General features: G+C 40.7%; 1 protein-coding gene across 5 annotated transcripts in view; it reads left to right on the top strand.

The window, feature by feature from the left end:
- Positions 1-3: 3 nt before the first annotated feature.
- SEPTIN10 (septin 10) overlaps positions 4-16,396 on the top strand; it is a 31,512-nt gene continuing 15,119 nt past the window's right edge. The window contains exons 1-6 of one of the 5 annotated variants that reach the window (XM_090128261.1): positions 4-232; positions 7,412-7,526; positions 8,150-8,345; positions 9,839-10,025; positions 13,451-13,612; positions 14,388-14,484. In XM_090128261.1, coding sequence (XP_089984387.1) covers positions 212-232; positions 7,412-7,526; positions 8,150-8,345; positions 9,839-10,025; positions 13,451-13,612; positions 14,388-14,484 — 778 coding nt within the window. In that variant the 5' untranslated portion in view covers positions 4-211. Of the gene's footprint in view, positions 233-5,883; positions 6,608-7,408; positions 7,527-8,149; positions 8,346-9,838; positions 10,026-13,450; positions 13,613-14,387; positions 14,485-16,396 lie in introns of those variants that run through there. The other 4 variants (XM_031605155.2, XM_031605157.2, XM_031605156.2 and 1 more) reach the window with 4 other exon arrangements.

Genomic DNA, 16,396 nt, shown 5'->3' with positions numbered 1-16,396 from the left:
GCGCCCTCCTCCGGCCGGGAGGGGCCGGGGTGGCTCAGTAGTGCGGCCCCGCGTCCGACCGCCTTCCCCGCCGCCCGCTGGGTGCGCGCTGCCCCCGCGCCCGCCCCTCCGCCGAACGGCTCCTCCCGGTCCCCGCTGGGGCTGCGGAGGATGGGAGGGGTCTGTCGCGGCGCTCCGTCTCGTCTCGCCGCTCTCCGTTCCTGCCGGGGCCATGGCCGGCGCGGGGCAGCCGGTAAGTCCCGCCGCGGGGAGCAGAGGGGGCTGCCAGCGCCTGCCCGCTGCCAGGGGAGCGGGGACGGGACAGCGCGGGGTGCGGGTCCCGGGCAGCCGCCTCCCGAGGAGGAACGGTCCGGTCCGGTCCGGTGCGGTTGGAAACCGACTGGAATCCTCGTAGCTGGGCAGCCGAGGCTGCCAGGGGTTACAGATGTTGTGGAAGGTCTCAGAGGGTGCTGTGTGTTTCCAGAAATGCGCTGCATCCTGGATATCAGAGAAATGCTGCTCTGTGTATGAAGGAAAAGCGATGGGTTCCTAGGCTTTGAGGGCACAGTACCCCTCAGTGTGTTAAGGCTGGAATTCTGAATGTGAGTGTGAAATGAAGTCCTCTGCTGTGCTTCGCACCTTAGCAATGCAAAGCATGCATGTAAGGCAGAGTGAGAGGAGGTTTTGTTTGTTTGTTTGTTTTTTAGGGAGAATTCCTCCGCCCTGGCTGCACAGGGCGGAGGAATCTCTGGATTTTATGTCGGTAGGCGAAGTACCTGGTTTTGTCCCACTGCGGTGTTATGCAGTGTGACTGTGTGGGAGGCTGCCCGGGGAGTAGGGCTGAGGGAGCTGGGATCATTCAGTCTGGAGAAGAGGGGCAGCCTGGAGAAGAGGAAGCTCATGCAATGACCTGAAAGGAGGCTGTGGTGAGGTGGGAGTCAGCGACTTCTCCCAGGTAACAGCAATAGGAAATGAGGGAATGGCCCCAGGTTATACTAGGAGAGGTTCAGGTTGGACATTAGGAAACATTTCTTCTCAGAAAATGTGATAAGGCATAGCACAGGCTGTCCAGGGAGGCTTGGAAGTCACTGTCCCTGGAAGTGTCGAAGTAATGTGGAGATGTGGCACTGAGGGACATGTTTACTGGGCGTGGTGGGGATAGGCTGATGATTAGTGGTCTTTTCCAATCTTAATAATTCTATGATTCTATGAATGGAAGACCGCCAATGTACTCTCAGGAGTACAGTGAGACTGGGAGTCTGGGAGTCTCCTTTCATAAAAGCACTGAGGCTGGTAGAGATCTCTGAGATCACCATCACTTAACAGTATGAGACCTCACACTAAGTCTTGTTCCTTAGTGCTGCATCAACACACCTCTTAAATACCTTAGGAATGAGGACCCCACTTCTTCCCTGAGTGGCTTGTTTCAATGCTTGACCATCCTCTCCATGAAGAAATTGTCACTGATATTCAGTCTAAACTGCCCCTGGGACATGATTCCTTGCATCCTGTCACTTGTCACATGAGGAAAGATACTGACACCTCCTCGCAGCAGCCGGAGTAACTCTCCTCTGGGCTGGCTTGTGGGAGGCCAGTAAGATACTGAAAGGAGAAAAACCTAAGAGCTGAAGTTTAAGAAGTACTACAAAATGTTTTATGCTGACTGAGGTTGCACGAAGAGTGTGAAGAGAGGTAGTAAAGCAGCAACAGAGACTGGGAGTGGGACTGGAGGGCCCACTAGGTCTGTGAAGAAAAGAGAGGAGCACGGAGGTGGAAGGCTTCACAGAGGAGAGAGCTAAAAGCAGAAGAATAAGATTGGTCTTTCACGAGGAACAGTGCTTTAGCCCTGGGTTTTCAAGTAACAAAGTGACATCAAATAAGATTTCCTAGCTTGGCACATGCTGTGCAATCATTGAAGTGTTTCTGAGTATGTTGTGGGAAGGGTTTTGTTCTCAGTCCTTTCACAGAAGGAATGCAAAATCACTCAGAGTGCAGTCTGACCTTACCACACAATCGGGCTGCACACAGTCTTGAGATACACGCATTCAGTGCTTCCAAGTTTTGAAGTTTTGACTTCTGGGAAAGTTCTGGCAGCTGCTGTAGCGGTAGAACAGCGCACAATGCTCAGCATTGACTAATTAAAGGGGAGAAGAAGAAAGTGATCCATGTTGCAGTCAGACACCCGCTGCCAGCTGCTGCCCCTCACACCCAGGGCCTTGCTCTTGGTGTGGACAAGAAGGGCCATGGACTGCAGCTGACTGCTGCTGTCCAGGAAACACAGTGCCCCAGTGGCTCACAGCCAGCTCAGGGCACGTCTACTGAAGCAAAGTGGTCACTGCGTCAGTGCTGATTATTTTCTCTTATCTCAGTGTGCTGCAGCAGATTTCAGCTCCTTACTTTGTTTTCCCCTTACCTGCAGTGCAGGAGGTGCAGGTACAAAGCATGTCACATTCTCAAGTTACTTAAACACCTGCTGCGAAAGAGAGGACTTCTGACATTTGCAAGTCCCTGTGAAATCACCTCCTCACAACTGGAAAATGAGCAAGATGTTTCTGCTTTTTTGCTTCTTTGCTGCTAATTATCATCAAATAGAATCCAACAGTTCTCTGCAGCAGCAGCACAGCGAGCTGCATGTCCTCAGCTGACAGCAGTGTGCTTCTTGTTTTGCCCATATATATATTGTGGAAGTTTGTGGTGCTCAGTGGTTTAAGGCAGTTGGCTGCCTTGTGTGTTGAAGTGGACTAGAAAAAAGAAATTGTAGGTACTGCAGAATGCTGTGTAAAAGGTCGTTTGCAAGAGCTGTGAGAAGAATTCTGGGCTCAAGATACTTTGGATTAGTCCCTAAAAGCTGACTGCTGGTTTCTGACATAGTGAATAAATCACTTGTTCGCTCTTTGTAAAATTTCTCAAATGATTTTTCTTTGAATCATCCTTTGGCCAATAATTTCCTATGCAATCGTTTTTGGCATATTTTGCTTCATATTTCACTCCTTGTGTCTCTTTTCATTTTACAGAGTAGGCTGATGTATTAATTCCTTGTAATGTTTTGCATATTTATTTTCTTACTCTGTATCGTCATGGACTTTTCTTTGTATTTTTGTTTTCCTACCTTATTCCCCTGTATTAGCTGATCCCTTTCTTCATTGTTATTTCACCAAGATTCCCTTTCTGTTCCCTCTGCTCATCCCACCTGCTCTGTATCTCCTTCATACATGTATCTGAATAGAGATTCACCAGCGGTATGCATGGCTGCATCTTCATTTTACATTTTTCATCACCCAAAAATGGAAAATAATTTTCAGAGTAGAAAAACAGAATGTCTGTTTTGAGACACTAGCAATGTTAATATTTATTGGATTAAATTGAATGGCATTAGGGAGGTAAGTGATTGTACCATAGTGTCACTTAGTATTGGGGAATTAAAATTAATTTTCTGGTTTAATGAATACCCACAGCTGTTTGCTGTTGTGAGAGACTTGGGACTCTGTACGAGTTGCGTTTGCAGAGCCTGCAGGCCAGCAGACTGCTGAGGTAATGGTTTGCTTGGACTGCAAGTCTGGTTCTGCAGGAGGCTTATCTGGGACACCCGTGTAAGTCCAAGATGCAGCCTTTGATGTGGGATGGCCCAGTGTTGTGCAATTTTAGTCTGAGATATGTGGCAGGGTTAAAATAGAACTTTGTTTCTGAAAGAAAAAAAATTAAATACTACTTTTGTATCAGACAATAATTTTTATTTGCACACTGCTTCTAATGGGCTAGACCACTTTCTGTAAACCAGTATGCTCGGGGTACTGATTTTGCTGGTTCTATGAATGTTTCACTACCAACCTTTTAAAAAACAAATTGGAGGGGAAGAGCAAGATGTGATTTGAGCCACTGCAACCTGCCTAAATTGTTTGCTATTTTGATGAGACTATTAATTCTAAGAAAGAAATGAGAAACAGGAAGAATTTCTGGGAGTATTCCAGGCCTAGTAGCATTCAGTCTGCAGGCTTTGAGTACTTCACTGAATAAAGTTGTGTGGTGAGCTGTCTTCAGACATGATTTAGCTGCTCTGGGCAGCTGAAGCCGATTCAAAAGGACTAACTAGTCCAGCAACTTAACTGCTTTTGCGTGATTTATGTTTGATAATGCTTTAGTTGTCACCGTTTTCCTAAACAGGTGATACAGAAGCAACTTGTTTTTCAACCAAATGACATATTCTTTCTTAGAAGAGTAGTAAGAGTGCAGATATTTCATAATCAGGCTTGTGAATTTAATGTCTCTGATATTAGATTAGATAGTAAAAGAGTGAGGCTGCGTGGGGTGCTGGCATGGAGGAGGTAACAAACAGAATATTAAGGTTGGAAAAGACCACTAAGGTCGTCTAGTCATGATGTGCTTGGAAAATTTTGGAAAGGAAAATGTAGCTTATTACTCTTTATATGAATGTTCCCACGTTTGTCAGACTTAACAGGTTTACAAAGGTATTTATTGTAAGAGCGTGGATGGTTGCAAGTCTCCAAATCAGAGCAGTAGGACTCAATGTTTTGGTATTTTTCATGTGGAAAACAGAAGTACAACTGTGCAAGGATATATTCTTCTAAATCAGCATGGCTGAGACTTCAGCTGAAAACAACACCGTGTTTCTTGAATGTTTAACGGTTAAGAGCTTTTACTACAGTGTCATTAGTGAAACTGGTTCCTGAAGAGTCAGTTGAGTTTTAGGACAGCTATCTGAACAGCTCAGTAGTGGTTTAAATCCCTGAAATACTACGCAGACTTAGAAATAGCCCCTGAAGTTTCCAGCTTTTCATCACACTCAACTATTAATGTAATTCTTTTCACATGTGCAATACCAAAAATCTCCTCCTCTATTGGTACTATGTTCAAGGCAACTCTGACCATTTTCTTGAAAAGATGTAAATAGGCAAAATTTTGTAATGTTTCTCTGTAAAATTGATTTTCAGGACCCTGAGTTACTTTGTTCTGACCATCCTTCAGTCCGTCAGTTTTCTCTTTAAAATAAGAACAGTGGGGCGAGATATTTAAACTTGTTCTCATGACTGATTTAATAAATACTCTTTGTGCTTGAAATTCCTGCTGTTACGTCCTTTGTGGCCATGCAAGTTCTCACTGTCAGGTCATGTAGAGCTGGTGAGATGTGAGGTTTGGGGCGGAGGTGGTGGTTGGTGGTTAGCTTGTTGGTTTACCAAGTCATTAGCTCTGGCAGAAAGAACTGAGAAGAGCGACCTTGTGACGAAGGTTCTAAATTACACGTGGGGGAAATACGATTCATGTTCTAGTGCTCATAGCCTTTTCCTTTATTATGCATTTACAGCTTACCAGGGCGTTTCTGGTGTCAAGCTTTTGTGTGAAATGACACAGCACTTGCAGTGGACTTCAGTATATTTACATTTCCAGAAAAACAAGTTCTTGTTTTCACTTGTACCTGTGTGATATCATTAAATTAACTTCTATGTACTGAAGAAAGATGAAATACGCTATTTTAAAATAACAGACTTCAGATGATTGTCTTGACAACTGCATACATGTTTGTTGCAGACATATCTCTTTCCTGGCTGAAACACATATCCATAAGTAGAGTTTTCTGGGAGAAATTCAGAAACACAAAGAAATGATGAATTTTTAAAGAGTGATGTGACCATATTGTTGAGCTGTAAACACAGCCATAGTTTTCTAAGCTAAGCACAGAGAAGGCTCCTTGTTTTGCACATTTATGATTTCCCATTGTTCTCTGTTTCACAGAAATTTTGACAATTTTTGTGATAAACAACTAATGTAGCAGTGGAAGAAAAGACTGTTTTTTTATTTCTGTTCCCAGAAAACAATACACTTTCTTGCTGAATTGCTCAGTTGTGATTAATCACTTTCTTCCTTTTGAAAACGGAAGTTCCGGAGTTACAGGCTGTGAGGACTCCTGCTGCTTTCCCATGTGCTGTGGGCACAGCTGTAATATGAGGTTTCTCACTCTTCCCTTGCTAGTCAGATTTAATCCTCTTGTAGTGCCTTGTTGTTGATGCAGTGAATGTTTCTAGTGACTTCTGGAAATGGCCAACGAGCTTGTGGCTTTTGTTGGGTTTGGCCACAGAAATTAAAGTGGACTTCAATCAAAAAAACCCTGCAAAGATGGGGAAGGGTCTGTAGGGCAAGGTGTGTGAGGAGCAACTGAGGCCCCTGGGTGTGCTCAGCGCAGAGCAGAGGAGCTGAGGGGAGGCCTGATGGCGGCTGCAGCTCCTCACAGGGAGCGGAGGGGCAGCGCTGAGCTCTGCTCTGTGTGACAGCGACAGGGCCCGAGGGAACGGCATGGAGCTGTCAGGGGAGGGCGGCTGGGGGTCAGGGAAAGGGCTGCACCACAGGGCGGTGGGCATGGAACGGGATTCCCAGGGCTGTGGTTTCTCTTCCTTGCATTAGTCTAAGCAGAGATACCTGACTACATCAGTCTAAATAGAGAGCGAGCGCAGCCTGTAGTCCCACACAAGAAATCCTGAGCGAAACCAGAGGAGGGGAACCATCTGCTGTAAGCCATGTCTGCATCCTTTTAGCTGCAAGCAGTCTGACACTTGCTGTGCATACCTGCTATAAAAGGTGGCACTCCTGTGCGCGTGCTTGGGAGTATTAAATGAAGGTATTTCTACAGTTGGCTATATACACATTCCCAGGAGCTACTAGGGGCAAGTGGATTGCAAACAGAAGAGGCAGAATAGCATGGACTTTTTGCTGTTTACACATTTGATATGGAATGTTTTGAAACACAACACAACTGTATGAACTGATAATCTTATGCTTTTTTTTTTTTTTTTTTTTGTATGCTCATTGCCTTGGTGTTGTGATGCAGGATTCTGGATATTTAAAATGCAGTGTGCTCCTCTAGGCATTTCTAGTAATAGTATCTAGAGTTCTGATGTGTAGGTAATGAAATAGTTTCTTATATAAAATAAAACAATACAATTCCAGCTACTCAGAATGTATTCTGTTTGCTAATATATACCTTCCTGTGATTACGGTCCCTATTTCGAAATCTGTCTCATAAGTTGTTTTTAATAGTCTTTTCTTCATTTCTTAGAGCAAATCAACTGTGATTTGATATTCTTTCTGTGGTTTTTAGTTTACATTTTTAGTTGGACTTGTCCACTTTATTTCATTTCTGTTCCTCCATGTCTGCCCCCCTTTCCCCCCAAAAAAAAGAAAAGGTCTATACCTTGACACTGCTAATAGCCATGTAGAGTAAATCAGTATTTTCTCAAGTTATAGTGTAAGCTGAGCTGAAAGATTTTTTTTTCTCCTGGACTGTTGCTTTCCTGAGTTCCTTGTAAATTCTAAGGAATGAATTCTGGCTTACCAACAGAATTCCTTTCTTGCCATTGCTGATTGCTCTGCAAGTCGCTTTGATAACACACTTTTTTCTTTCTTTTTTTTTTTTTAATAGCAGAAAGATGGCCTTCGATCCTTATCCTTGTCTGGCCATGTTGGTTTTGATACTTTACCTGATCAGCTGGTTAACAAATCCATCAAGCAGGGCTTCTGCTTCAACATTCTTTGTATCGGTAGGTGCTGTTTGGTTGTAAGCTACACCCCTCCTTAGGAATTGACTTGTTAAGCATGAGCTGCAGTTCCACTCTTTCCCCATCTTTGCTCATTTGTATCAATCATTGGGGTTTATATTTAGCTTTTTTATAAAGAACAGGAAGGCAGAAAATGTTGAAAGTGGGCATCACGCACTTACGATTTGTAGATAGCTTCTTGGATTCTTTTGAGTGAACGAGACTACACATTTTTACTGCAATAGAGTGTTAGATCAAAAAGTCCTAAAATCCAAGGCGATAATACAGAAATATTTCTGTGCTTCCCAAATAAATGCTTTTTTATAAAAATTGTGTCTAACCCTGTGGTTTCACAGGTAGTTACTTAGCTTTTGAATCCAATGGTAAATTTGTCTGCAGTTCTGCTTATTACCCATTATAGGTAAGGATTAAATGTCTGCTGTCTATGTGATAAAAATTTAACAGAAGGTATTTAATGCTCCTTATATTAAAAAAAAATGGAATGCAGCAACTGTTTGGAGAAATTACTAAATATTTTTTGGTGGATTTGTCGGGTTGTTCTGATAACACTTGGTGTGCTTGGCAGGTATTTTATTTCACCCCCAAACCCTTCTGTTTAACTTTAGGGGAAACTGGATCTGGGAAATCTACATTAATAAACAGTCTATTTAACACCAGTTTTGATGACTCAATGTCAACTCATTTTCACCCAAATGTAAGACTTAAAGCTCAGAGATATGAGCTCCATGAAAGCAACGTTCGTTTGAAACTAACCGTTGTGAGTACCGTGGGATTTGGTGACCAGATAAACAAAGAAGATAGGTAAGTGTTGCCTTGTTGCTAATGTATGCAGAAGTCTTGGTCTTCAATTCCAGTTTGATTCTTCTTTGGACTTTGTCGTAAATATTTTTCTGACACGTATTCTAAATATTTGGTTAACTGTTTTCTCTGTGTACCAAAGCAGATAGTGTTTTCCTTCTTGTCTAGGAAACTGTTTGAGAAATCAGCTGAAATCTGCTCCCTTCTTTATAATAAAATCTTTTATAAATACGTGTAAATAAGAAGTGCAGTGGTGACTGGAGATTCTTTTGAGCAGGGTGATAAGTTCCACGGGAGACTATTTAAACAACCGAGAAGGTTATGATGCATACTACATTATAGAGAGTAGATCTGTAGGTTGTTGGTTGTGGGTTTTTGCAGTTTTTTTTTTTTTTTAATATTGGATTGTATTAAATACTTCAAACAGGAAGGATTCTTGTGGATTCTTGAAGTCCTTTAAGTTGGTCAGCTTAATCAAAAGATACAGAAGTGCAGTGCCAGTTTTGTCTCTGCTGTTATGAACTGGAGATTTTAAAATATTGAACTGTATCTCAGCAGATTTTTTTCTTTCATTATAATGAATTCTAATAGTCCTCCATGTTACATGGGTGCCTAAATTGTGGTAATTATGAATGAAAGTTAGAGAATCACGTTAAGATTGTCATGAGATATCATGGGAAAACAGCTAGTGCTAGAGACTTGGATGAGTGTGATGATGTAGATATTAATATAGATCTAGAGGTGTCGATATATTATATGGTAAGAAGCTGCCTTTTAACCCTTTGTTAATTTTGGATACAACTACTGCTTTTGAATTATGTTTGCATTTGACTTGGTCTAGTAAATTTTTGTGGCAGCAAAACTGTGAGGTCCTGCTTGGACATCTGGTAACACTTTCTTTTTGAGAGCAGATTATAATTTTGTTTTAAGTCAGATGAAGATTGCTTAAGCTGTACTGATATTGCAAATCAGATTTTCATTCTTCTCTCACATTCCTCCTTTCCAATTTTTGTTTATTGTTTAAGAGCTCTCTCATGTACAGTACTTCATCTTCAGAGGATACTGGAAGTCCTATTTCTTGGTACTGGTAATTGCATGTTCTTTCTTGTATCTAGAAGTTTTGTGTGTCTTTCTTGAATCTAAGTGTTCTGTGGTTGCACAGCTTCATGGCCAAAGTTTATAAAATGTCTCTTGAAAAGATAACTAATAAGCAAAAGTATATTTACATAGTTTTTTTTTTTTTTTTTTTTTTTTTTTTCTCCCAGTGATAGTAGCTCGAGAGTATTTTATCTGTTTTAGGTGCACAATTATTTTTGGAGTAGCCTCTCAGAAATTAGGATCAGTACACTTAATTTTCTGCTGTATCATGCAGCTACGTGAGCACCCTGTTCAATTGTAAAATGAAAATGCACGCAACAGTACAAGATTAATTTCTTTCTTAGCCTGTTTGGGAGTAGCTAATGTCTGGTTGTTTCATTTTATTTTATTTCTTGCAGCTATCAGCCAATAGTGGATTATATAGATGCACAATTTGAAGCCTATCTCCAAGAAGAACTGAAAATTAAACGTTCCATATTTAATTACCACGATACTCGCATCCATGTGTGCCTCTACATCATTTCACCTACAGGCCATTCCCTAAAGACTCTAGATTTGTTAACCATGAAAAGCCTGGACAGCAAGGTAAGACTTTGAAACAGCTCTTAGGACTTGTTCTGTTTTCTGACTCATCCTGAAGCTTATAAATCTGCTTCCAACACTTCATTCCAAATCTGTGTGATTGGTTTTAGGAGATTGTATTTTGTTTGTTTGTTTTTTAACTTCAGAACCACTTTGTTCAACAAAAAGTTTACAGTTCATCACTTATTTATTCACAAATGGGAAGAACACAGAGAAACAACCTCTTAACATCTTACTGTGGTTGGATAGGATACCTTCCATGAGTACTGTAATGTTTCTAATGAAGTTTGTAGTTTCTAGTTCACTATCAGGTTTTGAGGCTGCTGGAAAATTGGCTTATAGAAAACGTTGCAGCACTGTAAAGGCATTTGTTGTAAATAGCTGAAGAGGTGAGTGCTGTGAGCTCCACTAGCCTGACTTCTCTATGATGGGCTGTGTTAATGTTTTAAACTACACATATTGATTAATTTTGCAACCATTAAAATAGTTTCTAGTGATTATTTGCACTTTCTGAATTCTTACAATTCTTCTTAGAATGGGTGTGTGTGAATTGGAAGAAGCTAAATATTTGAGCCATTTTAAGAAATCTTGCTTGATAAAAGAAGAGAGAATTCTTCTATTTTCTGTTAAAATATTAAGAATTTAGAATACTGCAGTGTTTGTTCTTATTGCCTTTTAGTTTGTGTTTTACTTTTTGCATGTTCTTTTTCCTGTACATGAGCTGTAAGTGTACTTCTTAACATGAGGACACCTTCAAATATACTTAAGTAAATGTGCCAAATACCAACCAATAATAATTTCAAGTATAAATATTTTTTTTTCATTCTCTATAGCATAATGGAGCAACAGATGCTTTGACATTAATGTAAGGTGTTACATTATGATAGTAATTTTTAAAAAATTGTGTATTTTCTAAGTGTGAGGGAAGAAAGTGATACTTCATGTCATGGATATGAAGGATGATCAAGGGGCTGAATTTGGTGCTAGCACACAGCAAAACAATGTGCGTGGATAAAGAAAAACCTTTATTCCAGTGGCTTTTTGTAGTTGTTTTAGTTGAACTACTTTTAAGCTACTTCTTGAAGTTTAAACTTCAGTAAGTCTGCACTGCTGTTTGAAAGAAGCAATCTCAGCTGCTCCTTCACATTGTGCATGCTAAGTGTTTTCCTCAGTCAGTTTCCTGGATGAGGGGACTGATTTAAACTGAAAACTAAAGGTTTTGCCTAGTTAGGAAACTGATCAAGCTGAAAAGTAATCTGTCTCCTTGTAGAGCTGTGCAGATTTTAGTTCTGCCTGGAAAGGAGCTGCTACACGCAAGGGGAGAAGATGAAAACTGCTACTTTAGTTTCAGGTGTTGACTTCATGTGAAGTGATTCTGTGATTTGGCCTATGGAATTCAGAATTCAGCTTTGTGCAGGGGGAGTTGTGATTCGGGAAGAGGCTGAAAGGAATTAGCTTGTGCCCAAGTGAGCAGCAGGCATAGATGGAAGCACTGGGACTTGGAGCACATCTGGATGTAGTCCAGCTCAATATAGTTCAAGTCCCCTGTTAGTACAGTTCAGTGCATGCTTTCAATTAGTGTTGTTCTTGGATGAAAGTACTGAGATACTAGTTGTCAAGTAAACCTTAGGAGCTGCAAGTAGAAATAAGTCTTGTTTAACAGATTGAAAAGACTATTTCTGTTGCTTATCTAAAGCCACGATAGTGCTGCTTTAACATTTTAATGTCAGGTATGATTTAACATCAGTATTGATAACTAGACTCAGTTTGCAGTGATCTTGCTTTTGTTTTGTTACTTGTCTCCACAGCAATGTCTCCCTGCTATTCATTACCAATCTCTCCTAGTTAGAAGGGCCTGAAAACCTTTTATGTTGAGAAGGCGAAGGAGAAGAAGCCTTAACTAAAGTCTGAGGACTCTTCCATCCATTTTTAAAGCTGTGCAGTGGAAAACCTAGATCAGTGTATCTCAGCTAATTTAGCAGAAGCTTTGGATTTCTACTAGCTGTATCAGGTTGTTTATACAATCCTAAGTTATATCAGTCATCAAAATAATATATGTAGCATTTTCATTTAAGCACATGTATGCTTAGGTTGCAGGAATATCACCAGTTAATCTTAGAAGTCGTACTTTAGTGTTAATATGAGGAAACTGGGGAGGGAGGAACCCTAGAGGCAGGAAGTCAAAGTGAACGAGGGTAAGAAACTTCTAGCTGAAAAAATAAAATGGTTTGTTTTAATGATACTGATTTTGAGAGATTTTTTTTCTGAAATTGTAACACCATTTATTTTATCTAAAATTAGGTGAACTGCGCAAAATTCACTTCCCTGAAATATTTCTGAAACATTGATGTGGTAGGCGTTACATATATCTGCTTTGCAAGCAGTTGTTAGCACAGCTAAGTTATCTTTCTAGGGAGGTTGTTTATTTGACTCAGTGCTTACTATTACTTTTTCCTGCCCTCCTGACACAGATCAGTGTCTTCTTGAAGTCTTTTTGCTGTCTTTGCAGTCTCAGAAAAATTACTGAATGGAGTTTTGAAAGTTCAAGCTGTGGAAGTTCCATTCAGGCATAATGGTCAGAACAATACAAAATGGGGTGTGTGTGTGTTTTTCTTCCTTTTTTTGTGTGTCTGTAATCAAGGAACCATCCAGAACTCTCAAATTCACCGAAATCTGGAAGAATTGCAATGATCTACCAGAATTTTGGACGTTAATTCTTGGTATCCTGTTCTGAAAGGGGTGGTAGGATGGTCATAGATACTGAATTATTCTTAATACTGTACTCAGTACTGTCAGTACTCAGTTACTGTCATAACTATTTTAGCAGATAGGTCAACTTACAGCATTAGGATTGAATTTAGAATTCTGAGTAACTACTGCAACAACTTGGAGGTGAGATTCTTCATTGTTAGATGTTCTGCCTTCAGCAGCTACATGTCAAACTCATTGCTGTGCTAATGGAGTAAGAGCTATGGGTGACAGTAATGAGATGAAGAGGAATTGTTGTACCCAAAGAGAAGCTGAGGTGTTGGCAGTCTTTTCTTTGTGCATTTAACATTTAATACTTGACATGTCCCCAACTGCTATAAACCAAAAATTCCATTTCTTAAACAGAGGTATAAATACATCATGACATTTTGGTAATATGTAGGCATTGCTGTTCTTTTGAGTGATATGCTGTATGAAGTCTCCTTCCTAATTCTCAGAGTTAGTTATGAGGAATTATGTTAAATAAAGTGTTACTGTTTTCAAATGGTGACAGTGAATATATTTTAATGATTTGTGAAGTTTTCTTTGGATCCATCAGATATTGATGGAAAAGTTTAGATTGCAAGGGTAGTTTTGAAGAGCTTATAACAAAGAAATTTGTTAATGTTATTGTCTCAAAATTGGTGTCTTACAGATTTCATGTATTTTATCATTAATAGGTAAACATTATACCACTTATAGGCAAAGCAGACAGCATTTCTAAAACAGAACTGCAGCAGTTCAAGAGGAAACTCCTTTCTGAATTAGTTAGCAGTGGTATCCATATATACCAGTTTCCAACTGATGATGAAGTCGTTTCTCAAATTAACACTATCATGAATGTAAGTAAATGGCAGTAATGTCAGTATTTCAGTATTAAAGCATTACTGTAACACTGATTCATGCCTGTTCTTCTGTGGCTGTGTTGAGGATTATGGCTTTGTATTTTTTTCAATTTTTTGGTTATTTATTTTCTCTTTCTTTAAATGGCTCCCATCCTTTTGGGCTCACCCCATCTCCCAGCTTTCCCTGTCCCTTTGCTGTTGATGCTGCTTGTTTTATGAAGCTCTTTGTTTTCTGGTTCTGGAAAGAGGATCTCATTCATAAATACTTTTCCTTTTTCTGGATGTTTAATGTGCATCTACTAACATAGATAAACTGATTTGCTCTTTTCTAAAGTGAATAATACCTTACATATGTTAGAGAAGACAGTCAGGTGACTCATTTGTCCAGTTTTCTCTGTTTTCTATATCTGCAGGACTTTTTTTCTGTTTGCTTTTTCTTTTCTGTTTGCTTTTTCTTTTTCTTTTTTTCTTTTCTTTTCTTTTCTTTTTTTTTTTTTTTTTTGTTACTTTCCTTCCTTATCAGGACAGATTTTCTTTAGGAATCACAAAGTCAGGTGCACTCCAAGCTTTTTCACTGTTGTGCTTTCAGATCTACCTTGTCAGCTTAAACTGAGTCTGTGAAGCTGGACCTGAGTGTTTTGAGCATTCTAGCTGTATTTGCTTCTTGTGTGATAGATTTTTTTTTACCCTTTGTTTATTTTTTGATTGTTTGCTTTTCAGTTCTTACGTAAGAACACTGAGAGATAAGGCTGTGTTGGTGTGACTCTTGCAGGGGCATTTACCTTTTGCTGTAGTGGGAAGTACAGAAGTGGTGAAAATTGGGAACAAAATGGTGAAAGCTCGTCAGTACCCTTGGGGCGTTGTACAAGGTAAATGAATTCTCAAGTGTATAACAGTGGTGCCTAATAACAGCCCCTATAAATATCAGTGAATCTTATAATTAAAAAAGACCATAAAAATCTACAGGTCATTCTGAAAATAGTGTGTCATGTTTTATTTTGTTGGCTTACAATGTAAGAGGCAAATGTTGGTGGGATAGCAGTAGAGGTTGAACCTTACTGCCAGTATTTGTTTACATTTTATTGCCATGTCATACATGAGAGCAGAGGGGCAGTCTGAAACAATGGCATCTGACGTGGAAATATGCATGAAGCAAAGGTCTGTCATTGAATTCCTCCATGCAGATTCATCAACACTTGCTGAACACTGCTGGATACCATAACAGTGGATGTGAGCAGTGAGGTGGTGAGTGCTGCATTTCAGCAATAGCAGCAGCAACGTGAAAGACAAGTCGTGTTCTGAATGGCCATGCACAGCAGTTCTCAACAAGATGCAGAGCATTTCGATTAGCTCATCCATGTAAATGGGTAGATTACGACCTGGGAAATGTATATGGAGCTGAGTATCAGCTTCAGTGATGGTGGCAGTGTCGGAATAACACTAAGTGTGCGCCAAGTGGGTCCCACGAATGCTCAAACAGGGACGGAAAGAACACAGTATGCAAGTTTGTCAGGACCTACTGAACCAAAACTGGGCTTAAGGTGATAGTTTCCTGGCTTACATCATTACTTGTTATGAGATGTGGTGCCACTGCTATGAGCCGGAGTCAAAACAGCAATCCATAGAGTGGTGATATGAATTCCCTATCAAAGAGAAAGCTCAAGACACAGCCGTCAGTGGGTAAAGTGATGTGCAGTGTCTTTTCAATAGGAAAGGGTTGTTCCTTCTGGATTTCCTGGAGCCTGGGCAAACCATCAACTGATGGCTACATTGCAATTGCTAACTAAGCTGAAGCCTTGAACTTCTAGAGAAAAAGATAACCACACCCACCGTATTGTCCAGATTTGGCACCTTCTGACTTCCATCTGTTCATGCGGATGAAAAACGGACTGCATGGGCAACATTTTCTTAGCAACTGCCATTACAGCAGCTGTGAAGCAGTGGGTCACCTCTGCTGATATAGATTTTTACAAGCATGGCACATAGGGTCTGGTGAAAATGCATAGCTACTGGTGGTGTCTATGTTGAAAAAGAGTGTTTTGTAGCTTAGAATGGGCTCTATCAAATAGCGTTATTGTGCTCTTTGTATTTGTTGTCATTTCCATGGAAATTAATAAAAGTCATTACTTTTGGAGTGACCTTCATATTTTTATGGTCTTTTTTAACTGTAAGATTCATTGATATTCGTGGGAGCTGTTGGAGAAGGTCCAGAGGAGGGCCACGGAGATGATCAGGGGACTGGAACACCTCCCCTACGAAGACAGGCTGAGGGAGCTGGGCTTGTTCAGCCTGGAGAAAAGAAGGCTGCAGGGTGACCTCATTGCAGCCTTTCAGTACCTAAAGGGAGCCTACAAACAGGAGGGGAATCAACTCTTTGAAAGGGTTGATAACAGGACAAGGGGAAATGGTTTTAAGTTGAGGGAGGGGAGATTTAGGTTGGATGTCAGGGGGAAATTCTTTACGGAGAGAGTGGTGAGGTGCTGGAACAGGCTGCCCAGAGAGGTTGTGGATGCCCCGTCCCTGGAGGTGTTCAAGGCCAGATTGGATGGGGCCCTGGGCAGCCTGGTGTAGCATTAAACGAGGAGGTTGGTGGCCCTGCATGTGGCAGGAGGGTTGGAGTTTCATGATCCTTGAGGTCCTTCCAACCCTGGCCATTCTGTGATTCTGTGAGCTGTTATTAGCCACTACTGTCGTATCGATTGTATTTTGTATAAGCAGCTTAGAGAATTTAGAAATTCATATTTGAAGTCTGCAATTCCAACACCGATGCTTTCCTGGAAT

This window comes from Phasianus colchicus, chromosome 1 (assembly GCF_987193195.1).
Source record: "Phasianus colchicus chromosome 1, bPhaCol1.hap1.1, whole genome shotgun sequence".
NCBI lineage: Eukaryota > Metazoa > Chordata > Aves > Galliformes > Phasianidae > Phasianus > Phasianus colchicus.
The sequence above is the reverse complement of the archived record's forward strand: the minus strand, read 5'-3'. Positions and strand labels throughout refer to the sequence as shown.